The sequence below is a fragment of the Natrix helvetica genome, assembly GCF_964273705.1.
Source record: "Natrix helvetica genome assembly, chromosome: 7".
Taxonomy (NCBI): Eukaryota; Metazoa; Chordata; class Lepidosauria; order Squamata; family Natricidae; genus Natrix; species Natrix helvetica.
In genome coordinates, this window is record NC_138558.1 from 66,277,966 (window position 1) to 66,304,526 (window position 26,561).

General features: G+C 43.1%; 1 protein-coding gene across 1 annotated transcript in view; it reads right to left on the reverse strand.

Annotated features, from left to right (window-relative positions):
• CORIN (corin, serine peptidase) overlaps window positions 1–26,561 on the reverse strand; it is a 118,052-nt gene that overhangs the window by 57,479 nt on the left and 34,012 nt on the right. Inside the window, exon 5 of the mRNA XM_081959718.1 lies at window positions 14,108–14,289. Coding sequence (XP_081815844.1) covers window positions 14,108–14,289 — 182 coding nt within the window. The remainder of the gene's footprint in view (window positions 1–14,107; window positions 14,290–26,561) is intronic.

A 26,561-nucleotide genomic window follows, 5' to 3' on the forward strand; every position in this document is an offset into this window, starting at 1 on the left:
CCGGCCCAGGGGGTGTAGTTTGAGGACCCCTGATTTAGTGCAATATAAGAAATGCAAATAATTTTTCTGCAGACCACCAAACTTTTATCATGGACCATCAGTTCGTGACCGCTGATTTAGTGTACACATAGTTGCCGGGACCCTAACAAAGGCACATACAAACAAAACCAAACCCTGTTCCTAAATAACTTACAATGATTTTTTTATTGTAAAACCAACAAACAAAGCCCACATCCAAGAAATGCACTATGCACGTGCCTCTAATCCCATAGATATCAATGCTCCCAGGATTGCAAAACTCTTCAGCTTAAACCCTGTGTGAACTAGTGGGGTTGCTTTTCCCATAGAATCAAAGCATGTGGCACACACCCATATCAACAATAAACAGCTCGGGGCTGCATCTCAGAACAAAGTCTTCCAGCAAAAGCTGTCCAGGAACCGCAAAGTCTCTCTTCGAGCCAAAATTCCAGAGTTTTCAAAGCTTGCTCCAGTCCATTAGTACAGCAAAGACATATTTTTGTGGGTGTAAAGAGGTTGGAAAACATGACACAGATTTATTTTCGCAAAACAGTAATGGAAACAGCTTCCTTGAAATCAGAATGTTAATGCTGTTATCACTCATCCCATCTTTTTGCTCTTTAAAAATTGTTCATTGAAGTTGTCCCTTAGCCGAATGTCCTCAGGCCTCATGTAAATGGAGAGGAGTCTTTCTCATCCAACAACAAGGATGCTGTGAGGTCCTGAATACAGTTTTATAAATAAATAAATATTTATTTCTTAGCCGCACCCTCTCCCGAAGGACTCGGGGCGGCGTACAATGAAACATATGAAATAAATATGGACAAAACAAACATATAACAGAGACATATACCGAGACATACACAAGGAGGAGGTCGGCTGATAAATAAAACAATTAAAATACAGTATTTAAAAACCCCTAGATAATTAAATATAATTAAAATAAAGTACCCAGTAAAAGCCCGTCAGGAGCGATATGGTTAGATCAAAGTTGAGCCAGGCCAGCTGCTTGGAATAGGTGGGTCTTAAGCTTAATACGAAAGGAGCGGAGGTCAGAGGTATTCCTAATATCCGGAGGGAGGTCATTCCACAGGGCTGGGCCCGCCACAGAGAAGGCTCTACTCCTAGGCGCCGCCCCCCGACACTGTCTTGTGGACGGCACCTGGAGGAGGCCCTCTCTGTGCGAGCGGATTGGTCGCAGGGATGTATGGGGCAGAATACGATCCCGCAAGTAACTAGGTCCTTGTTTTGTTTATATTTCCTTGGGACATTTATGGCTGTAATGGAAACCTCCCATCCCATGGATCTGGGGAAATCTTGTTTTGCACAGTATGACAACATGACAGCTGCAGCCGTTGTTGATATGGGGATTCTGACCAAGAAGGCCACTATTGTGGTCCACTGATGGCCTGCGGAGCTGGCAGCAGAGTCGGACAGTGAGGAGGTGGGGGAGGAACATGGGCCAGTCCTGGAGTAGGCTCAGACGAGGGCTCTGCGTAGGAGGCAGAGAGGGGCAAAGGCCATCTTATAGTGATGTGCTGCCCCCAAAGCCTCAGGAGCCTCCGAAGTCTGACATCAGCAAAGCAGAAGAACAGTGCGATCCTGTTCCCAGTGTGCGGCTGCGCAGAGCTGCCAGAAGGCAAGAATAGTTAAGAAAAAAGGGGGGACTTGGGAGTAAGGCTTGGAGATGATTGGCCCCTCCCATAAGACATAAAAGAGGAGCAAACGGACGTGAGCCTTTGCAGGAAGCAATTAGTTTGTTCTGGTCGGTTCAAACTCTGAAAAGCTCCGTTGGACTCTGCTCCGTTTGGCCTTGCAAAACTAATTGGCAATTAGGTGTCTGTCAGCATTTCAAACTCCACATCCCTTTCACTCTTCTTTTATTTCCTCTGAGAGGAGCCATTCATTGTCCACCTGTGGCCTTACTCCCAAGTCGACCCCTGTTCTTTAGCTGTTCCCTTCGTCCAGCCACTCTGCACATCACACACTGGGAACAGGCTCCAGCTGTTCGTCTGCCTCACTGATGATGCTCTGGCCTCCTCTCTGCCTCCGACACAGAGCCCTCATCAGAGCCTTCCCCAGACTCCAGGACTGGCCCATGTTCCTCCCCAACGTCCTTACTGTCCTGCTGGCCACTGGCGGCCCACAACAATTGTGGAAAACCTAGTGCAATATACTGTAGCTGGGAAAAATAATACATTTTACTGAGATCATGTACACAGCAATGTCTGGAGATCAGCTTATTCCTGATGAGTCACAAGCAACATTAAAATGAAATATCTCTGATTATGGGCCTGTCTGACTCAATTTGGAGGAGAGCTCGGTACTTTCTGACCTTGCAACTCCAGGGACGGCATGTTCTCCAGTATCTGCAGATGAGACAGGACCTGCACACAAGTTTGCAAGACTGGCCACCACATTTCAGCTGTCAGGGAATCAGCCCCCTGTTACAGAAGCAAATCTGCAGGTCGAGTCCCCTGAGTCCACCCCTCAACCTTCATACATGACACAAAGATCAAGAAAGTGGGACAAAGTTTTCAGTAAGGACCCTTGAAAAGAGAAATACACAACTCTGGGACAGAGAACTTCCATGGGAAACAACACTCCAGTCTTGAGTATGACCTCCTGAATATGTGTAGTTCCTAACTTGCTGACTGAGCTACATTCAACTCCATTTTTTTTATTTATCCGTATGAAACTTTTGTGTCTACTCATCTCAAACGATCTAAGCCCAAGAGCTCTCTGTAACAGCATTGCCCAAAAGCATTAAGAGTTGTTAACCTAATTTTGTGAAGCTTCTTCTCCGGTAACATTATACTGCAAACTAGGGGATACAAAACCTTTGCCAGACCAATCCTCGTATACAGCTCATCTGCCTGGAATACACAATGTATATCAGACATTAATAGAATTGAGCAAGTCCAGAGATATTTCACAAGAAAAGTCCTCCACTCCTCTGCTCACAATAGAATACCCTATGCCACCAGGCTTGAAATTTTGGGCTTGGACAACCTAAAACAGTGATGTTCTATCACTTTTCCAGACTGAGTGCACAAAGTGCTCGTGCATGCTGGAGCCTGTTCCCAGTGTGCACACGTGCAGAGTTGCCAGACGAAGGGAACAGCTAAAGAACAAGGGTCGACTTGGGAGTAAGGCCACAGGTGGATGATGAATCCCCCCCCCGAGGAAATAAAAGAGGAACGAAAGGGGAGTGGAGTTTGAAGGAGACAATTAGTTCGCTTAATTGGTTCGTGACTCTCCAAGACTCCTTGCCAGGTTTTGCAGATATCGGCCTAGCAGCTCTCCAAGCCAGATAAGGCCTGTGACTGTAAATCCTCCCTTGAAAGACTTGGCTGGATGTGAATGAGCAGAATTCACAGTCAATTAACAAAAAGGGGTTTTGTCGGCGTTGCTTCATGCTCTTGGTCAGAACAAAATGGTTCTGTAAAATATGTAGCCCAAAGCAACAGGGAGGGTTTTATCTCTAAAACGTGCACGTTTCTTTCTTGCCTTGCTTGCGATTCTAACAGAATGTCCTTTAATTATTTCTATGCTTTTAGTTTAAAGCTTTTGCATGTTAAATAATCTTATTTGCCTTGGTTGCCTTATTCTGTGCAGTCATTTTTCATTATCGGATGGAAAAACAGAAGAAGAAAAATGATTAGCCCAAACCATATGGTCTCCATATAACTGGCAGCTACACGCGGTGAATTTCCAAAACGTCTTCAAGAGTTATGTATCACAGTCATGATCTCTAGAGGAGATGCAGGCAACCATTTTTACAGTAGATCAAGAGCTGTGTTCAACAACCTATTACCAAGACACATATTGGGGAGGTAAGGATGAAGCCAAAAAGGCATCATTTTTTTTTGTGGAATGGCAGCTCATTTTTGCCTACTGCTTCAGTGACTCCATTCAGCCACCTCATTCTCTGTCGTCCCCTTCTTCTTTTGCCCTCAGTCTTTCCCAGCATGAGGCTCTTCTCCAGTGAGTCCTTCCTTCTCATTAGGTGGCCAAAGTCTTTGAGTTTCCTCTTCAGGATCTGGCCTTCTAAAGAGCAGTCAGGGTTGATCTCCTCTAGGACTCACTGGTTGGATCGCCTTGCAGTCCAAGGGACTCGCAGCACCATAGTTCAAAGGCCTGAATTCTTTGGCTCTCAGCCTTTCTTATGGTCCAACCTTCACAACCATACATTGCAACTGAGAAAAGCCTTGACTCTACGCATATTGTATGTGTAAGAATTCACTTGATATTGTAAGAATTCCAATAAGTAGTTTTATTTCCAATTGGGAGCTTTATATATATAGAAAATGCAAAACCATTAAGCTTCTAATTTTCTTTTCCCCACCTTTCATGAAAAAGGCAGGAAGCTGTTCTTCTATGAGAAATGGGGGGAGCCTGCACGACTGCTTCACAAATATCATTTGTAGCTTATTTAATAAACCAATATTAAACACACATGGCTCAGCATCCTAAGAGGATCCATTCAGGAATTAATTTGGCTTACCTTCATCTGGCTTACCAGATATCTCTGCACTGATTATTTTCCTTCTGGGGAAGTAATGAAAGGAATGAAAGGAACTATTTAAAAGTCAAGCCCTTTTGAATTTAATTTCACTCAGTGTAACTACAGGTAGTTTTCAACTTACAACCTGTTCTGACCTAGGCTTCTCCAAAAAGCATGAGGCAGAGCCTGGTCCCGACAAAACCCCTTTTATTAAATAAATGTGAATTCCTCTCATTCACATTCAACAAGGCTTGGCAAACAGTCTTTCAAAGGAATATTTATGACTACAGTCCTTATCTGGCTTGGAAAGCTGCCATGTAGATATTTTCCAAATGAGGTGCTGTGCAAGGAAAGGCTGGGCACAGAGTCTCTGAGATTCATGGACAGATCTTCACACTCCTGAAATGAATCAAATGATTGAATGAACAAATTGTTTCCTGCAAAAGCCCACTCCCCTTTCACTCCTCTTTTATTTCCTCTGGGAGGGGCTAATCACCTTCTACCAGTAACTTTACTCCCAAGTTTACCCTGATATCTGAGTTCTTTTCTTCTGGCAGCTCTGCACATGTGCACACTGGGAACAGGCTGCAGCTGTTCCTCTGCCTCACTGCTGTCTAGCTCTGTAGGCACCTGATCACTGCCAGATGGCCTTGGCCCTGTCTCTGCCTCCAACACAGCCCTTGTCCAAGCCTTCCCCAACCTCCGGCACTGGCCATGCTCCTCCCCAACCTCCTCACTCTCCAACTCTGTTGCTAGCTCCGCTGGCCAGCCACAATGCAACTGTTCATTTAGTAACCAGTACAATGGCCCTGAAAAAAGCAACTTATGACCATTTTTCACAGTTAAGTCCATTGTAGCATCCCCACAGTCACATGATCAAAATTCAGATGCTTGGGGATTGGTTCATGTGTATGACAGTTGCAGTTTTCCTGGGTCTTGTGATCAGCTTCTGCAAACTTCTGGCAAGCAAAGTCAATGGGGAAGTCATATTCACTTAACAACCGTGTTGCTAACGTAACAACTGCAATGATTCCCTTAACAACTGTTGCAAGAAAAGTCGTAAAATGGGGCAAAACTCATTTATCAAATATTTCACTTAGAAACATAAATGCTCAATTGTGATTGTAACTCGAAGATTACTTGCATTTAATATTTTAAAAAGTTGTTATTTTAAGCATACAATAAAGATTAATAAATTTCAGCCTTTGCTGTGGCAATTGAAAAAAACTACCTTTGTTTTCCAACTAGCTGATGTTTCAAAGATAGGAATTCAGAAACATTAATTTGGCCTCAATCATATCCTGGGGGTGAGATACAACGATGCGGGCAAAGTGTTCACTCCAATGAAGATGTAAATAATTACAGTAATGAAAAAAATTCCAGAGTTATTTTCCCCCTCATTAATCATGTTTTAAAAGCCATGTCCAATTCTGATTGCTGAGAGGAATAAAGGATGCGAAGGGAGGATAGGAAGAAAAATATGTGGACTTTTATTTTTAATTTCTAGGGAGGTGACACAGGAATGTCATTTTGGTATTGTCCTTCTGGATAAATAAGCAAGGTCAGAAAGAAGCAAGAATGACTGATGAATCCTAATTTTCATTACTACGTGTGCTGAAAAACGTGAAAAACTTGTAGAAATATAATACTTCCATCAAACTATGCTGAACTTTTTATCCATTCCTTGCATGTATACAGCAAACAGAATGTGACCCTGGGCAGCGAATAATAAAAGAAAAACATAAAACAAATCTAAAAACACTCCATAATAATAATTTTAAAAATCAAGTATTAAAGAAGACGAGAACATCTTCACGGTTAAAAATAATTCAGCCAACTCAACAAATTATGGTATTATTTCTCTCCAAGCTTCAGTGGCTCTGAGGTGCAGTGCATAAGGTACTTACTCCCTGTTGAAGTCTGATTCATTTATAGCTTGTTTTATTAATTAAATTCTCTGAGAGTTTATAACTAGCAGATGGGAATACAAGTAGTCCTCAACTTACGACCACAATTAGAATATAGAATAGAATATAGAATAGCAGAGTTGGAAGGGACCTTGGAGTTCTTCTAGTCCAACCCCCTGCTTAGGCAGGAAACCCTACACCACTTCAGACAAATGGTTATCCAACATCACCCAACTTCTGGAGGCAAGTTGTTCCACTGATTAATTGTTCTGTCAGGAAATTTCTCCTTAGTTCTAAGTTGCTTCCCTCCTTGGTTAGTTTCCTCCCATTGCTTCTTGTCCTGCCCTCAGGTGTTTTGGACAATAGTTTGACGCCCTCTTCTTTGTGGCAACCCCTGAGATATTGGAAGACTGCTATCATGTCTTCCCTAGTACTTCTTTTCATTAAACTAGACACACCCAGTTCCTGCAAATAATTGAGGCTCAAATTTCTGTAGCTAAGTGAGGCAGTGGTGAAGTGAGTTTTGCCCTATTTTATGATCTTTTTTGCCACAGTCGTTAAGCAAATCACTGCAGTTTTTATGTTAGTAATACATTTGTTAAGTGAATCTGGCTTCCCCATTGCTTGGGCTTCCCAGAATGTGGCAAAACGCGATCACATGGCCTCAGGACACCACAACTGTCCTAAATACGAGCAAATAGCCAAGCTTCCCAATTTTGATCATATGATTGCGGGGATATTGTACTAGCCATTATGAAAAATGGTCACTTGAAATATAATTACAGTGCTACTATAACTTTGGTCACTAAAAGAAAAGGTTGTAAATTAAGGAGTACCTGTCATAATGTATCAGTGGTTCTTTATGGTGGGAAGGGTATTTAGGATGGAATGAAGAGATGCTTGAACAAATGGGTAGGGTATCCACAGGAGGATCAAAATGGCAGGTGTGAAGCCCCAATCTGTTGACACTGTTGACCTCCCATGGGTGCCCCCTTGAAGGGGAGTATACAAAGATATTAATATCTATGACAGGGGTGTCCAAACTTGGCAACTTTAAGACTTGTGGACTTCAACTCCCAGAATTCCCCAGCCAGGCTGGCTGGGGAATTCTGGGAGTTGAAGTCCACAAGTCTTAAAGTTGCCAAGTTTGGACACCCCTGATCTATGATATACAGGTATGTATACGGGTATGTAACGATATTAAGGCTAGTCTTCCATCTACTTTGGATCCATACCAATTCGCATGTAAGAGAAATAGATCAACCGATGATGCTATGTCTATTATTGTCCATACTGTATTAAACCATTTGGAACAACAGGGAACATATGTAAGGTTGCTATTTGTGGATTATAGCTCTGCCTTTAATACCATTCTACCCAACAGGTTGTTTCTTAAAATGTCCAATTTGGGTATAAATCAGAGGATTTGTTTGTGGATAAAGGATTTTCTGACAGATAGGCCACAGTCAGTAAGGATGGGATCTCACCATTCTTCTACTCTGATATTAAGCACAGGAGCCCCCCAGGGTTGTGTGCTAAGCCCCTTCCTCTATTCTTTGTACACACGTGACTGTACCCCATTGTATAACACCAACGCAATTATTAAATTTGCAGATGACACGACAATGGTGGGGCTCATTGATAAGAACAATGAGTCTGCTTATAGGAAGGAATACAAGGGCTGACATTGTGGTGTGAAGAAAATAATCTTACACTTAACACCAAGAACCCTACTTATAACGGACTTCAGGAAGAAGAGAGATGTACATTTACCATTGTACATAAATGGCGAGGAGGTGGAAAGGGTTGGTAGCTTTAGATTTCTGGGCATTTATATCTCAGAGGACCCCTCATGGACCATGAATGCTAACATGCTTGTGAAGAAGGCACAGAAGAGGTTGTACTTCCTGAAAATGCTAAGGAAGATAAATCTATCTCAGCATCTACTTCTGTCCTACTATCGCAGCACCATTGAGAGTGTCCTGACATACGGCATTCTTGCATGGTGTGGGAGCAGCTCTGCAGTGGACAAAAAAGCTCTACAGAAAATTATTAAAACTGCCCAGAATATCATCCGGCTCCAGCTACCAGCCCTGGATGACATGTTCACATCTCGCCGTTTGAGAAGTTGCATAACATCCTCAGAGACTCTTCCCATCCTGATCACAATCTTTTTAGACTGTTGCCTTGATGGCAGAAGATACAGAACAATTCAAACTAGGATCACACGTCTTCTGAATAGTTTTTATCCCTGAGCTATAATTGCATTTAACAATGAACTAAAGGGTCACCATCAGTGAGCTATTGGACAGCACTACTTGGTCTGTTATATGGATGTATGGGTGGTTCAGGGGAAGAGGGTGTTTTTTTTTTGGTGTGTGTGTGTGTGTTTGTGTTATGGGTGTTGCGACTGGTCTCTGGGCGTTACGTGAATTTCGTTGTATGTGTAAATGTACAATGACAAATAAAGAATATATATGTTGTTCTGACCAAGGCTTCCCAAGAGCATGAAGCAAACACCTTATCCCGACAAAAAAACAATTTATTAATTTACTGTGAATTCTGCTCATTCACGTCCAGCAAAGTCTTTCAAAGGAGGATTTACAGTCATTACAGGATTTATCTGGCTTGAAGAGCTGCCAGGCCGATATCTGCAAAACTTGGCAAGGAGACTCGGAGAGTCACGAACCGATTAAGTGAACTAATTGTCTCCTGCAAACCCCACTCCCCTTTCGCTCCTCTTTTATTTCCTCTGGGAGGGGGCATTTAACATCCACCTGTGGCCTTACTCCCAAGTCAACCCCTGTTCTTTAGCTGTACCCTTCGTCTGGCAACTCTGTGCATGCGCACACTGGGGACAGGCTCCAACTGTTCATCTGCCTCACTGATGTCTGACTCTGAAGGCAGCTGATAACTGGCATATGGCTCTGGCCCCCTCTCTGCCTCTGACACAGAGTCCTCATCAGAGCCTTCCCCAGACTCCAGGACTGGCCCATGTTCTTCCCCAATCTCCTCACTGTCTGAATCTGCTGCCAGCTCTGCTGGTTGTTGGTGGGCCACAACAGAAGTAAATGCACAAATTTTTCTAATTCAGTGAATGGCGTTTTTAAAAGTAAATTTCAATAATTTTTTAGCACACTTCTTTTAAGACTGGAATAAGAATCAAGTCTATTGAAAGTTTTCTTATCTTTTAAAATATATGATGTTTTATATCAGGGGTCCACAAACTTTTTAAACAGGGAGCCAATACACGGTCTCTCAGACTGTTGGGGGGGCCCAGACTGACTGGGTGGGTGTGGCTAGGTGATCATGTGACTGGGTGGGTGTGGCTAGGTGATCATGTGACTGGGCAGGTATGGCTGGGTGATCATGTGACTGGGTGGGTGTAGCTGGGTGGTCATGTGACTGGGTGGGCACAGCCAATTTAGCAGTCCATTAAGCAATACACACAATTTGTTATGCTCCTGGGGGGTGGAAAGCCGGTTAGTGAAGGGATGTGTGGGGGTGGTGCGTCTCCCTCTCTCTCCCTCCCTCCCTCGCTCTGAGGAGGCTGAGGAGTCCAAAAACGGACCTGTTTGGCCTCCTCGGCCTCTGCCACCCTAAAACGGGCCCATTTTTAACCTCCTGAGGCCTCTGCGCTTCCCGTTTTTGGTCTCCTCAGCCTCCAGAAGGTGGGTGGGGGGCGGTGGATAGGTGGGGCAGCCTTGTGGTCCCTCATGGGCTGGATTAATGGCTTTGGCGAGCTATATCCGGCCTCCTGGCCATAGTTTGAGGACCCCTGACTCTAAGAGCATCATCTCTAAAAGCAACGCATCTGTCAAAAAGAGATGTTATCATCTGAAGATACAGAACACAAGCTCTCAAATTTTTAAAATGAGGACTTTTAAAATAGCTTCAGTGTCACGCAAGGACAGAAATGTTAATACAACCAAATATAGTTTATCTTAGACACAAAAGATTTATTCTAGTGATTTTTTTTATTGTTCCATTTATTTTATTGAGGCTAATTTAGCAAAAATGCATTGACTGAACCACAAAATATTTACATATTTACCCTCCTTTAAAATCCAGTTCATATATATAATACAAAAGGAATCTCTTACGGCAGTGGTGAGTTCCGGATCCCGGTGCAACCAGTACTTTGCAACAGGGCCAGGCGTCTACCACATGCGTACTTACCACCCATGACGCTCCGCAACGCTCCAGCTGCTCAGCTGCTCTGTACGCGTAACCCCCGATCGGCTCAATACCGGTAAGAAGGGCGGGCCGGCAGGTGGCCCCTCCGGAGCACTGTACCGGAGTGGTACCTGATGCTCCCAGCAGGCACCAGTACGCCCATACCAGGGCGTACCGATCGTATTCCATCACTGTCTTATGGGTGCCAGGATTTTGTGTTCCTCTATGTTACATTTTGGCTAAGTTCATGCAATATATCCATCATACTAACTAAACTATAGTTTTGCTTATCTGTGGTTTATTGAATAAATTACAATTTGCAGTGACTCAGTCATAATAAAGCTAATATGCAACATATTATAACTTGGCACAATAGGTGAATCAAGTGATAATAGTATTGTTATACCGTTTGAGTTATACAATGGATGAGCCCAGCCATTCTGTAAATAGTGTTTTATCTTTTAGATCAGCGTTTCTCAACCTTGGCTGCTTGAAGATGTGTGGACTGCAACTCCCAGAATTCCACAGCCAGTTATTCTGGCTGTGGATTTCTGGGAGTTAAACTCCACACTGTTGGTGGCAAACTCGGACAAGGAGGAGGTTGGGGAGGAACTTGGGCCAGTTCTGGAGTCTGGGGAAGGCTCTGATGGGTGCTCTGCGTTGGAAGCAGAGATAGAGCCAGGGCTGTCCGGCACTTCCCAGCTGCCTTTGGAGTCAGAGATAAGTGGGGAAGAACAGCTGGGGCCTGTTCCAGATGTGAGCATGCGCAGTGCTGTCAGGAGAGGAGGATAATTGAGTACCAGGAGCCGACTCAGGAAGAAAAGCACACACGGATGTTGAACAGCCCCTCCCTGGTTGGGGAATAGATAGAATCAAAAGGGGAGGCATCGTAGAAGACAACCATTTGGCTTTCATTCGGAAGATTTACTCATCGTAGTTCAAGTCTCAGAGATTGCTTGAGAGAGTTTAATTTGCAGCTTTGCGACTGGAAGCTCTCGGTCTGGCAATTATCCAAGGACTGATAAGGTCTGTTATTGCAATTAACCTTGGAAAGGATTATTGCCTGGACTTTTCTATGTGTGAATACCATGAATTCACAGTAGTTAAATAAAGAGGGTTTTTTTTTCAGGACAAGGAGTCTGTTTCTGGGTTCTGCTAAGGGTGGGTCAGAACACACACATCTTCAAGTGCCCAATGTTGAGAAACACTGTTTTAGATGATGCATGGAACCAGTCTATTAAATGTTGATGATGTTGAGTATCTGGAAAGAGTGCAGAGAAGAGCAACAAAGATGATTGGGGGACTGGAGGCTAAAACATATGAAGGTTATAGGAATTGGGTATGGCTAGTCTAGTGAAGAGAAGGACTAGTGTTCCAATATTTGAAGGGCTGCCACAAAGGAGGGGGGGAAGGGTTAACCTATTTTCCAAAGCACCTGAAGGCCAGACAAAGAATAATGGATGGAAACTGTACAAGGAGAGGTTTAACCTAGAAACAAGGATAAATTTTCAGACAGTGAAAACAATGCATTCAGTTCTGGTCGCCACAATGTAAAAAAGATGTGGAGACTCTAGAAAGAGTGCAGAGAAGAGCAACAAAGATGATTAGGAGACTGGAGATTAAAACATATGAAGAACAATTGCAGGAACTGAATATATCTAGTTTAATGAAAAAAAGGACTAGGGGAGACATGATAGCTGTGTTCCAATATCTCAGGGGCTGCCACAAAGAAGAGGGAGTCAAACTATTCTCCAAGGCACCTGAGGGTAGAACAAGAAGCAATGGGTGGAAACTAATCAAGGAGAGAAGCAACTTAGAACTGAGGAGAAACTTCCTGACAGTTAGAACAATTAATCAGTGGAACAGCTTGCCTCCAGAAGTTGTGAATGCCCCAACACTGGAAGTCTTTAAGAAGATGTTGGATAGCCATCTGTCTGAAACGATGTAGGGTTTCCTGCCTAGGCAGGGGGTTGGACTAGAAGACCTCCAAGGTCCCTTCCAACTCTACTATTGTATTGTAATGGAACAGAAGTTGCCTTCAGAAATTGTGGGAGCTTCATCGCTGGAAGCTTTCAAGATGAGATTAAACTGCCATTTGTCAGAAATGGTGTAGGGTCTCTTGCTTGAGCAGGGGATTTTACTAGATGATCTACAAGGTCCCTTCCAACTGTGTTATTCTGTTCTATTCTATTCTGTTCTGTTCTGTTCTACTCTACTCTACTCTACTCTACTCTACTCTACTCTACTCTACTCTACTCTACTCTACTCTACTCTACTCTATTCTAAATCTGTTCCAACTTCAAGTCAAACTCAATTCATAAAAACCTCCATGGGGTGTGTTTGGCATTATGTGGAAAATGTTTGCCATTGTTTTTTTCCCTAAATATCTTTTAATTTCCCATTCTTTCCTTGAGGCCTGGATTTTCCACATCCAAGTACTACTTAATATCGATCTGTTTAGCTTCTGAGGATGCCCCAGATCTCAAGGGCTACCAGCTAATAGTGCTTTTGATGTCCCAGATTTAACCTCATTTGGATTTCAGTACTTGATTCAAACCTCGTGTACTGATACGACAAATGATATCTGACCGGCATTTAGTTTTGACTATGAATTAGATGTATTTCAGTTTGTATCTTTAACAAATTAAAAAGACCAGGTTTTGTGCATCTCTAGGGCATATAAAACCTTTGCCAAACCAATTTTTAAATACAGCTCATTTGCTTGGAATCCACACTGTATATCGGACATTAATACGATTGAGTGGGTCCAGAGGTACTCCATGAGAAGAGCACTCCACTTCTCTGCTCACAATAGAATTCCCTATGCCACCAGGCTTGAAATTTTGGGCTTGGACAATCTGGAAATGCGCTACCTGCGGTATGATCTAAGCACAGTACACAAAATTGTCTGCTACAATGTCCTACCTGTCAAGGACTTCTTTAGCTTCAACCTCAATAATACACTCGATACAAACTCAAGGTAAACCACTCCAAACCAAATTGCAGAAAATATGACTTCAGCAACAGAGTGGTCAGCGCCTGGAATGTTCTACCTGACTCCGTTGTTACATCCGCTAACCCTCACAACTTCAACCTTAAACAGTCTATCGTGGACCTTACCCCATTCCTAAGAGGTCCGTAAAGGGGGCGTGCATAAGTGCACCAGCGTGCCTAACGTCTCTGTCTTACTGTCCCCATCTATTTGTATTCATTTTTTTCATTCATATCCATGTTTGCATTTATACCTGTTATCTCATACATGTTTGACAAACGAATAAATACAAATACTTTTCATAATACCCCCCAACAGTAGCTTCTGTTGTTGTTTTAGCAAATAACTGCCTGATGAACTATTGCCTATTTCTTTCCATTAGCTTGCTAAACATTTCCCATTACTTTTCCTCCCTGAAAAACTATTTAATTTTCCATAAAAATATATTACAACACAGTTTTACTCTGGCTAAAAGCATACTTTAAAAAAGAGAGAGAGAAAACTTACATCCTTTCCATTTTTCCCCTTGTGGGGAGAAGCAGACCTTGGTGCTATTGTTACTTTTAGTGTTGTTATGGAACTGGGAACAGGCGAGGAACTCTGGCCAAGAAGAATTGACCATCGCAAGGATTGGTTCACATCCTTTTTTTGCAGCTTCACAAAATGATCTACAAGGCAGACGTCCGTGACTACAAAGTGAAACAAAATGAAAGGTTATTGTTCTTTTTTGGTACCTACGTTTGTTTTAACATTTAAAAATGACAGAAGTATATCATTTTTTAAGTTTGGTGTTTCTCAACTTCTAGAATTCCTCGGCCCCACATCTTAAAGTTGTCAAGGTTGAGATGACATTATTTCATTCCTCCCTTATATGCCACCTACATAATGCTAGACAATTCACATACAGGTAGTCTTTAACTTACAACAGTTCATTTAATGGTAAAGGTTCCCCTCACACATGCGTGCTAGTCGTTCCTGACTCTAGGGGGCGGTGCTCATCTCCATTTCAAAGCCAAAGAGCCAGCGCTTTCGAAGACATCTCCGTGGTCATGTGGCCGGCATGACTAAACGCCGAAGGCGCATGGAACGCTGTTACCTTCCCACCAAAGATATTTTTCTACTTGCATTTTTTACGTGCTTTCGAACAATTAGGCTTGGACAAGTAACGGGAACTTACTCCATTACGCAACGCTAGTGATTCGAACCACCGAACTGCTGACCTTTCTGATCGACAAGCTCAGCGTCTTAGCCACTGAGCTACCACGTCCCTTAAGACAGTTCATTTAGTGACATTCAAATTTACAACTTAACGGAAAAAAGTGACGTGGGACCATTTTTCACAGTTACAATCTGCAGCATCACGTGATCAGAGTTTAGATGCTTGGCAACTGGTTCATACTTACGACCACTGCTGTGCCCCAAGGTCATGTGATCATTTTTTGTGACCTTCTGACAAGCAAAGTCAAGGGGGAAGTCAGATTCACTTAACAAGCAGGTTTCTAACATCAACTCTAGTAATTCACTTACCAACTGTGGCAAGAAAAGTTGTAACATGGGGCAAAACTCACTTAACAAATGTCTCACTTAACAACAGAAATGTTGGGTTCAATGATGTTCATAAGTTGAGGACTTCCTGCATTAATGTTTAAAAATGGCAACTAAAAACAATAAAGGCAAACAAATCAAAGCCTGAATACAAATTGCAGCATCAGGGAAGCTTAACAAAATCCAAGATTATCTTAGAGATAAACTGTATTAACACACTATTCAAATCAGGCAATTTTGAAAAGCTAAGAAGAAAACAAAAAGACCAGAACACATACTCTCCACCAGCCAATACCCTGATAAGCAGGGATTAACACCAGACAAAATTGTACAAGAAGCAATACCCTAATCAAGGATATTAAGAGAGACGTGGTGGCTCAGTGGCTAAGAAGCGATTCTAGGGGGTGGTGCTCATCTCCGATTCAAAGCCGAAAAGCCAGCGCTGTCCGAAAACGTCTCCGTCGTCATGTGGCTGGCATGACTAAATGCCGAAGGCACACGGAACGCTGTTATCTTCCCACCAAAGGTCGTCCCTATTTTTCTACTTGCATTTCTACATGCTTTCGAACTGCTAGGTGGGCAGAAGCTGGACAAGTAACGGGAGCTCACTCCATTACATGGTGCTAGGGATTTGAACAGCTGAATTGCCGACCTTCTGATTGACAAGCTCAGCGTCTTAGCCACTGAGACACTGCGTCCCTCTCCATGAAAATACATATTGGCAAATATCAAATAAGTCTAAGTTCCATTACCATCCAAAAATAAAGTTCACTCATAAACAGAAGTGGTGTTTTCTGAATGATTGGCTGTGAAGCTGCTATTGGCTGAGATAACAAGGCTTGAATTGGCAAGCAAGCAACAATGCATGAAGTTGAATTAAAATAGTTTTTAACTCATGTGTGAGACAAGCAATAAATCCCCTTTTTTCAGTCCAAACCTTTTAGATGTTGACAATTTCAAAACAAAACCATTCATCACTTTATAAAATTACGTTGAAAGTTCCAATGTTAAAATATTATTTAATCTCTCCTTATAAATTACAACCTGCCATTAGCACACGAATAGACAAAATATATTTTCATGCTAAGGCACTTATCTATAGTGCTTTGCTAGATGAGTGTTGTGGCCCACCAGCGGCCAGCGGAACTGGCAGCAGAGTCGGACAGTGAGGAGGTTGGAACATGGGCCAGTGCTGGGGGTTGAAGGAAGCTCAGACGAAGGCTCTGTGTCGGAGGCAGAGAGGGAGGAAGACAGCAGTGAGGCAGAGGAACAGTTGGAGCCTGTTCCCAGTGTGCGCATGCACAGAGCTGCCAGAAGACAAGAACAACTAAGAAAGCAGGGTCGGCTTGGGAGTAAAGCCACACCTTGGAGGTGATTGGCCCCTCCCTTAGGAAACAAAAGAGGAGCGAATGGGGAGTGAACTTTTGCAGGAAACAATTCATTCCTTCGGTCATTTCAAGAGTGGAAAATGCTGTTTGTGACTCTAAGAGACTCTGTGCCAAGTGTTTCCTTGCCCTGCATTTGGAAACTAGTTATCTGGCAGCTTGCCAAGCGAGATAAGGTTCGTGTGGATAAACATTCCTCTGAAAGAATGTTTGCCAAGCCTTGCTGACTGGGAATGAAAGGAATTCACAGTCCTGTAAATAAAAGAGGTTTTGTGTTTGTTGTGCTTGTTAAGGAAGCCTAGGTCAGAACAATCATATGGCAAACATGTCCAAGTTAAGATTGTTGGTCAGCGTTAATATTTGGCAGTATCTCAGACATATTTACCATGGCTAACAGTCAGCACTTCCTCTTTCTTATAGTATTAATACATAAATAAATTAAATTTATGACAAAAGAAATCAGGATTGTCAGATCACTTCCGGTTCCTGTAGGTGACGGACGTGTTGTCCGCTGCTCGTCTCCCTGGTGGACTCCGTTCAGGAGCACAGGGGCCCCTGGAGGAGTCTTCTGCAGCAGGGCGGCTTGCTGGAATCCCCCAGACTCGGCGGCAGCCGGCGGGGGTGTTTTTAGCCTCACCCCAGGAGCTGGGGAGCAGAGGGGGGGGCATGAGGCAGCTGCGGGCTGTCTGCCCTTTCACTGAATGGGCTCTGGGAGGAAAGAGTTAAGCGAAAGAAGAGCGGCTGAAATGCCGGTGGGGAGAGATCTGCCCTAATCTCCTTAATCATCATTAACAGATAAGCAGCAGACTATTGTAAGTTTTTGTTCAATCCATTTGAAACTGGAAGATTAGAGGGGGGTGTTTCTTTCTCTTTACCACCACCCCTCGGACAAAGCGGCATTTGAACTATCTCTCTCTCTATTGGAATGGAGAGAGAATAAAGGCTGACTTGCCACTTGTACTAACCATCTGAGAATGATTGCTATCACAGCTGCAAGAGGTGAGTGCTGAGCTGTTTTCTTAAAAGGAAAAAAACTTTATGGAACTCCTTGTTCTTCTCCCTGCGAAAGGAGGAGCCAAGATGGCGACCCTCCATCTTTGTTTTTGTACCTATAAATGAAGCCTGCCTTTTGAAACTACCTTCGAAAAAAACCTCTGGTAATTGTCTTAATACCCCCTCTGAAGGCGCTCTGGACCTCTCCCGTTACGTGGTCTTCCTCATTAATTCTGACTACTTGACTTTTCCTCTTTCTGGTGTACCTTCGTGCCTTGGAACTGTGAAGGAGAACTAACTTTTTACTTTTGGATTTGCCTGCCGCCTGCGACTGTCACAGCTGCGCGCTCCACTGACGCCATTCTCTTTGTAAAAGACTTATTACCTCTGAACGCAGATAAATGGGGCCCCAAAAACCTCCAACGGGCAAGTCATTCTCGGCTCCTGCCTCTGCCACCTCCAGTCCAAGCATGCAGCAGATGAAGATTACTTCATTGTTACAACAAGAAGGGACTGGAGAGAGCTCAAAAGAACTATCTGTTAACCAAATGTTTCAGAAAATTATGAGGGATCAAAATGAGTTGAAAAAAGAGGTGACAGATCTTAAAGATGAACTCAGAGCTGTACAACAACATTTAACAGAAAATAAACAAAGAATTGGGGCTTTAGAGGAGGGGGCAGCTGGATTGGGGGAGGAGGTTAAGGCAGTCCGGAAGGGAAATTTAGAATTGGAAAATTTTATGGCAAAAATAGAACTTGAAAGAATGTCCTTTTTTCTCAGATTCCAGAACCTACCAGAGACAGAAAATGAAGATCTTAAAGATATTATGAATACAATTTTAGCAGAATATATTAAGAGAAATAAAGAACAGTTGTGGTGGGTTATGAATCTGGCTTACAGGATTAATTCAGCATATGCTAGAACACACAATGTTCCAAGGGAGGTACATGTTAAGTTTCTTAGGAGGACCACAAGGGATGAGGTACTAGGGGCCCAAAGGGAGGAACCATTAAAATATAAAGATAAATAAATTACCATCCTTAAGCAAATTCCCCCAAAAATAAGGGAAAAAAGGAGGAAGTATTCCTCCTTATCAAAGAAATTATACAATAAAGGAGTTTGGTTTAGATGGTTATTGCCAGGGGAAATGTTGATTTTTTGGGAGGGAAACAGAATTAGAATTAATACAGTGGAGGAGGCTGAAGCCTTCATTAAAAAGCATAGTTCTCTTCTAGAGGACGAAAATAGGGGAGGTGGTAAAAAAGGTAGTAATGTGCAAGATATGAAGGAGGGGGGGCTGTGGCTCCATCTGGGGACAGGGAGGAGGGAGCAATATCGAAAAGGCTCAGGTCACAAAAATAAATGTATTTGAAATATTATGATAATTGTTGACATACTAGAAAGTGACAAAGAAAGAGATGATTGAACATATGGTTGATATAATGTAAAACAAGGTTCTGTTTATGCTTATCTTTGATACGTTGTTTTTAACATTGTAAAAATTGTGAGATTTGGGGGGATTTCTACCACTAGCACAGAAGCTGCCAAAATTTTCTTTGTACCCTTTTTACCTTTCCCTATAAATGTTCAAAAACCAATAAAATTATTTAAAAAAAAAAAAGAAATCAAGAAGGTGAGTTCTAGTCCCATGTTACAGCCAGATGGCTATGGGCCAATCCCTCTCTCTCAGCCCAAGCTGCCTCACACAGTTGTTGGGGGGGGGGGGAAATGGGAGAAGGAAGGGACATCAGGTACATTCACCACCCTTAGTTATCTATAAAAATAATAAAGGCAGGATATAAATAAATAAATCTCCATTATATCTTCTATGGGGTAGGAGGCACTGGGAGAGCGTGACCAAGTAACTTTCCCAGGAAAGATGGACCTGAAATTGGTCCGTCCCCTCCCTCTGGTGCTAGTCACTACTATATTTGTCAGTTTTTACACATTCTTATCTATACAATTATGCTTCAATAGGGAATCAACATTATGGGATTGAGGTTGTCTCATCCAGGTGTGGTTGTGAGAGAGGCCAGGACAGTGAGGAAGGTAACCTGACAACATCTGAAGACCCATCTCGGATTCACTCTCCTCTACATGAAAATGAACATGTTAAGGCAGGGGTTATTAAAATCTTTTGTAGATACAACTCCCCTAAAAATCCAAACATCAAAGTGTTCTAGCATAACTCTGGAACGTCTCAAGCAATTTCAACCAAACTTGGTACACAGATAACTTACTCTCTGGAAACAAATACTGTGGGAGTAAGACACCCCTAAAACCCCTCAGGGGTGTTTTGTTAAGATACAGCCTGTTGTGCCTTAAAACGGCTTCTACTGTACTGCCGTAAAATGGCTTCTAGTATACAGTGCAGTGGAGTTGCCATGGTAAAGGCTGCACAGTACTCCAGAAGGGGGCTCCCTCTGGTAGGAAGGGGGAAAATCCAACATTAGAAATTACGTTTGGTCCAGACATTTTCCCCCTATAAATAAATAACCCGGCAACGCCTTGTTATCAGCTAGTGAATAATAAAAAACAATACAATGAAACTTTGGAACAGGTGGATTTACAGTATTATGACAATGTACAACTAAAAGGTTTTTTCGCATCTCCCCTGGATTCTGTCTGTACTTTTTCAAGGAAGGTGCACTTCACAGTTTGGGAAACCCTAGTGTGAGGGAAAAACTCAGACGTAAAAGTATAACCAATCAATTATACAACCAGCTTAATAAAGGTAAATGTTTCCTTTGTCCAGCTGTGTCCAACTCTAGAGGGCAGTGCTCATCTCCATTTCTTAGCCGAAGGAACCAGTTGTCCAAAGACATTTCCATGGTCATGTGACTGGCCTGACTATATGCCATGGTGCATGGAATGCTGTTACCTTCACACCAAAGTAGTACCTATGTATCTACTCGCATTAGCATGCTTTCAAACTACTAGATGGGCAGAAGTTGGAGCAAGGAGCGGGAACTTACCCTATTGCGTGGAGCAGTGACGTGCGGTGAGGTTTATGCCTGGTGAGGCTGGTGACGTCATCAGGAAGGCGGGGAATGGGACCACATGTGCTGGAGGCTGAGGCTGCCTCAATCTCCAGCACATGTGATCCCATTCCCCGCCTTCCTGAGCGCGCTCCGCCGGCTCACGCTCCGCGATCCCCAACAGCAGCTGCTTTTCAGTGCTTTTCTGTGCGTCTGGCGTTTAGGACATCCGGCTATCTACCTAAACGCCAGATGCACAGAAAAGCACTGAAAAGCAGCTGCTGTTGGGGATCGCGGAGCGCGAGCCGGTGGAGCGCGCTCAGGAAGGTGGCTGGATCCCATTCCCCACCTTCCTGAGCGCGCTCCGCCGGCTCGCGCTCCGCAATCCCCAACAGCAGCTGCTTTTCAGTGCTTTTCTGTGCGTCTGGCGTTTAGGACATCCGGCTATCTACCTAAACGCCAGACGCACAGAAAAGCACTGAAAAGCACTTCGCCTCCAAGCCACTTTGTCTTGATGACGTCGCCGACGTCGCTGCTGGGCGCGGCCGGACAGAGGTTAACCAGAGTGGCGCCGAGGGGTCCGGGCGGACGAAAGAGTGAGCAAGCGAACGATGGAGGATCAGGCAGCCTGATCCTCGGTTGCTCGTCTGCCGGACTGCCTTGGCGCCACTCTGGCTACCTCTGTCCGTCCGTACATGGCAGCTGCGGCAACGTCATCAAGCCCCTGCCACTTCTGGACGTCGATTGCAGTCGTGAGGAGCGCGCAAAGTACAGCGGAGGCAGGAAGGTTATTGGCGCTTCCGAGAACCCTCCTGCCTCTGCCGGTTGCCCAGCTGGCACCGCCCCGCGCACGCTCCTCCTCTTTCCTCCTCTTCCTCTTATATATATGAAACTCCCTCGTGGATATTATTATTTTATATATTATTATTTCATGATGAGAAGTGAGGCTCTGCCTCCCCTGCCTCCCCTGACCGCACGTCCCTGGCGTGGAGCTTAGATCTCGAACCCAAACTGTCAGCCCTCCAGCTGAAGAGCTCAGTGTATTTAACTCTCCTAGTGCCTCCTACCCCATAACAACTTAATAACCATGTAGAAATTATGAGACCATAATAAAATACTGACATTTTAAACATAAACATGGCATTGAAACATACACATTGAAAAGGTACTGCCTTAAGATATGGAATAGGATTGTACAGTATGATCTTTGTATTCCAACAATCTTAAAATAGCAAATTAAGTAAACATAAAATCAGCTGTTAAAAGTCCTGTGTTGCTTGGTTTCTGCCAGTTCCGGTTGGAACAAAGTTTTTTTTCTCTTCAATTTCCTGTCAGAAGATCATTCGCACGAAACTGAAGAAAAACACAACTCCATTTTGTTGCTTGCTGTTTTGGCTTCAAGGCAAAAGACAAATTCCATCATCATGTCAAATAATGCTGCTTTCCCTCCCCCCCCCCAGAAACAAGCATTTTCTGAAACAGTCATCTGTCCCAAATGTTACAATACTGCTTCAAAATTTAGAACATGATCCATAGAAAAGCGTTTCCCACAGTGATTTTGCTTTTGAGGGAGACAAAGATATCTGAAAGAAGAGTTTTTATTTTGGGGGGTCAACTGCCTTTATGTAGAGGAATTGTGCCATCACAATGATAGGCAAATGCAAGGTAACAGGAGCCGGAATCGGCAGCTGGTGATATAGAAATATAATCCTAAGGATGTTGGGTTACTCTCAGCCATTCTCCCAATTCACGCAACCTGAGAGCATTGCTTCATAATGATCCTACAAAATTGAAGCTTATTACAGCTAGTCCTTGATTTACCAAAGTTCATTTAGTGATTGTTTGAAGTTACAACAGCAAAAACTTGTGTCCATTTTCCACACTTACAAGCACTACAGCATCCCCATAATCAAAATTCAGACGCTTGGCAACTGATTCATATTTACGACGGTTGTAGTGTCCCGGGGTCATGTGATCAGTAAATACAATTCAATACAATAGCAGAGTTGGAAGGGACCTTGGAGGTCTTCTAGTCCAACCCCTTGCCTAGGCAGGAAACCCTATACTGTTTCAGACAGATGGCTATCCAGCATCTTCTTAAAGACTTCCAGTGTTGAAGCATTCACAACTTCTGGAGGCAACTTCTGTTCCACTGATTAATTGTTCTAACTGTCAGGAAATTTCTCCTCAGTTCTAAGTTGCTTCTCTCCTTGATTAGTTTCCACCGATTGCTTCTTGTTCTGCCCTCAGGTGCCTTGGAGAATAGTTTGACTCTCTCTTCTTTGTGGCAACTCCTGAGATATTGGAACACTGTTATCATGTCTCCCTAGTCCTTTTCATTCAACTAGACATACCCAATTCCTGCAACCGTTCTTCATATGTTTTAGTCTCCAGTCCCCTAATCATCTTTGTTGCTCTTCTCTGCACTTTTTCTAGAGTCTCCACATCTTTTCTACAAATGGAGAAGCCAAATTCCCTTAACACCAAGTTGCTAATTTAAGTGCTTCACTTAACAGTTGTGACTAAATAGGTTGTAACATGGGGCAAAATTCACTTGACAAATGTCTCACTTAGCAACAGAAATTTTGGTCTCAACTGTAGTCGTAGGCCAAGGGTTGTCGTAGTCTATTGAATGTGAAAATGGCAGTCGCCTACAAGAAATCTGGTCTGGGAATGGAGAAATATGTATTTTCTACCTTATGAGCAACGGTGGCGCAGTGGTTAGAGAGCAGTACTGCAGGCTACTTCTGCTGATCACTGGCTGCCAGCAGTTTGGCAGATCGAATCTCACCAGGCTCAAGGTTGACTCAGTCTACAATCCTTAAGAGGTGGGTAAAATGAGGACCCAGATTGTTGGGGGGAAATATGCTGACTCTGTAAACCGCTTAGAGAGGGTTGTAAAGTACTTTGAAGCGGTATATAAATCTAAGTGATGTTGCTGTTTTCCTAGAGAAGGCTTTACAGACCAGGAAGTAAGAGTTGCAAGGGTCTGCCATGATTTTTAAGGATTTAAAGGTGCATATCTGAATATGGGAATAAAAAGGCGAGGGGGGACCCTTAGTCAGCTCTAGCATATATATAGCCATATAAATCTTTTTTTGCTGCATTATGGAAATAAGCTTGTAAATATCTTCTCTGGCTCTGAGTTCTTTGTCCATAGATAATAGAATAGGAGACTTGAAAGGGATTTTGGAGATCTTTCAGAACAACCCCTTGCTCAAGCAGGAAACCATGTAACATTTCAGACAAATGGTTCTCCAATCTCTTCTTAAAAACCTCCAGTGTTGGAGCACCTACATCTTCAGTAGGAAAGTCGTTCCACTAATTCAGAGGTCTTCAAACTTGGCAACTTTAAGACCTGTGGACTTCAACTCCCAGAATTCTCTGGAGTTGGCTGGCTGGAGAATTCTGGGAGTTGAAGTTCACAAGTCTTAAAGTTGCCAAGTTTGGGGACCCCCACACGAATTAATTGTTCTACCTGTCAAGAAATTTCTTCTAAATTCCTCTTGGTTCTCTCCTTGATCATTCCTTTCCATCCCTTGCCTACCAGTGCTCTGGAGAATAGGCAGTTGTGGGATTCTCCCAATTTAACAACCGGTTCGGTGATTGTGCAATTTGCACACACATGCACACTTCGCACGCATGTGCACAGTTATAAGAAATCTTTACTTCCGGGTCTCTTCGGAGGTGTAACACAAGTGATTCGAGCGGCAATCTGCTCTGCTGAGAAGATAGAAAAATAGCGCAGGCGGGCGGGTCCATCTGATTGTTGGGGAGAACCACTTCGCTCCCAGCTGATCGTCAGAGCTACCAGTTCGCCCAAACTGGTAGAATCCCACCCATAAGAATAGGTTGACCCCTCCTGTTTTCTCAGACGATTCTCCATCTATTCCTAACTAAGAGTTAACCCAAGAGTTTGCTAGATCAGCTAGGAATCAGATACTCAGCTGAGTATGTACCAGTGGTGGGTTCCTGCCGGATCGCACCGGATCGCGCGCTCCCTTTTGGCGCTAAACCCGGAAGTACGGTCTTGCCCCGCCCCTGGCGACGCGACGACGCTTGCCTGCGCTCCACCAGCTCGGCTGGGAACGGAGACGTTTCTCTGCTCAGCAATGTCTTCAGTGGAGTGGTGGCAGCCTGGCAGGCTGAGCCTGCGTCCCTTTCAGGTGCTCCGCTCCGCTGAGGAAACGTCTCCGTTCCCAGCCGAGCTGGTGGAGCGCAGGCAAGCGTCGTCCCGTTGCCAGGGGCGGGGCAAGACCGTACTTCCGGGTTTAGCGCCAAAAGGGAGCGCGCGATCCGGTGCGATCCGGCAGGAACCCACCACTGGTATGTACACTGGACAGAATGAGAACTACAGTGCCCAGTATGAAATCAACCAGATTAGTTGCACTGTCCAAGGAGTAGTAGACCAGAACTCCTCATTTTCATGGTATCTTTCAGGATATCCAACAGCAATACCTAGATTGAAATTCTCAAGAGAGTATCAGGATTGTAGATTAGACTACCATGGCAATGGAAGATGGCAATGGAAACATCTCTTCCAACTGTTGCTTCATGTGTCCATAAACTCCATCAAAGAGAAAATTACCTTATTTCTACAAGAAACACACCAGTAATAACATAATAAACCTTTAGAGAATTAAATTACTCATACTAATGTATGTTTTGTTTTGTCCCCTTATGTGTATGTTAATTAATTCTTGACAATTATAGTTAGAAGCAATATTTTTCCCCGCAGGCTCCTGTATCTGTCAACCAGTTCTCCATTTCACATATAATGCTTCCTTGATAGCAGCCCTTATCACTCAACTTCTACTCTTTATCTGACACATATCCTAATTCCCAGGCACTTTAAGAAGCTTTTAATAACTTCATTCTTGATGTGGTCCTCACTTGTCACTTCAACACCATTTCTTGATAACATTAAAATCATGGTTCTGATATTCCATAGGAACAAGCGGTGGGGAGTCTCCTTTATTTTACAACATTGCGTTTTTATTATTTTGTATTTCATTACTGAAATAAAAGAGTAATCCTTTGATTAATTCTGAGCATGTAGACTTGTTACATGTTGGTAGTTATTGAGATGGTGGTTAAGCATAATTTTTTGGAGTGTGGTCAATATATCATTTAAGAAAAATCTGTTCTTTTAAGCAGATGTTCTTACGATTTTTCATATGCCTATCAATCTTTCCCAGTATAATATGCTCCATATGTATGAGAAATATGATTTTAATTCCTAGAATTATAGCTGCCTTTGACTGTTGTTAGGAATTTTGGAAGTTGGCCCCAAAACATCTGTAGAACACCGTGCTAAGGAAACTCCCTACCGTCAATGCTGATCATAGTTCTGCTTCATTGCTTGATCTCCGTTTGAAATGATTCTAGCCTAATTTTGTAAATGCTAAAACAGGGGTGTCAAACTCCAGGCCCACTGGCCGGATCTGGGTTTGACTCCCCTGTATTAAAACAATAATAAATATAAGTCTTAATACATGGAAGACTTAGCAAAATCCTTGTTCATTTGTGCTGGAAAGCATAAACCCAAAATATCAAAGTTATGAGATGGAAGAATGGGTGTAAATTGTCTGTGATATATTCAATTCTAACATTCAATTCTATCCATCATTGTTAACTATTCTCATTCTGAATAATGCAGTCAATTAGCAGGTAACCAATAATATCAAATCAGACATAAAGTATTTATCAACTAGCTTCTTTTTTTTCAAGTTATAAAATACCGCAGCTTTTGCACAAGAGATTTAGAAGGAAAAAAATGTTCAGGTCACATTTGCTTAATCTCCAATGTTTCATTTTTCTAACTTACATTCTGCTACCTGAAGAGTACAGTACACTCCACACGTCTTTGAATAATGAAATTCATTTTAAAAAATAGGATACTGTATTTATAAAAGAATTAACTTTGTCTGGCCAGTAAGGAAAGCTGAACTTTCCTGATTTCTGTACTGGAGCATACAAATTGTGAAGGGAGAGATGGGACATCAACTGCAGCTTTTCCTTTGCTCCATTCCTTCAATCTTAAATACAATGCTTTGCAG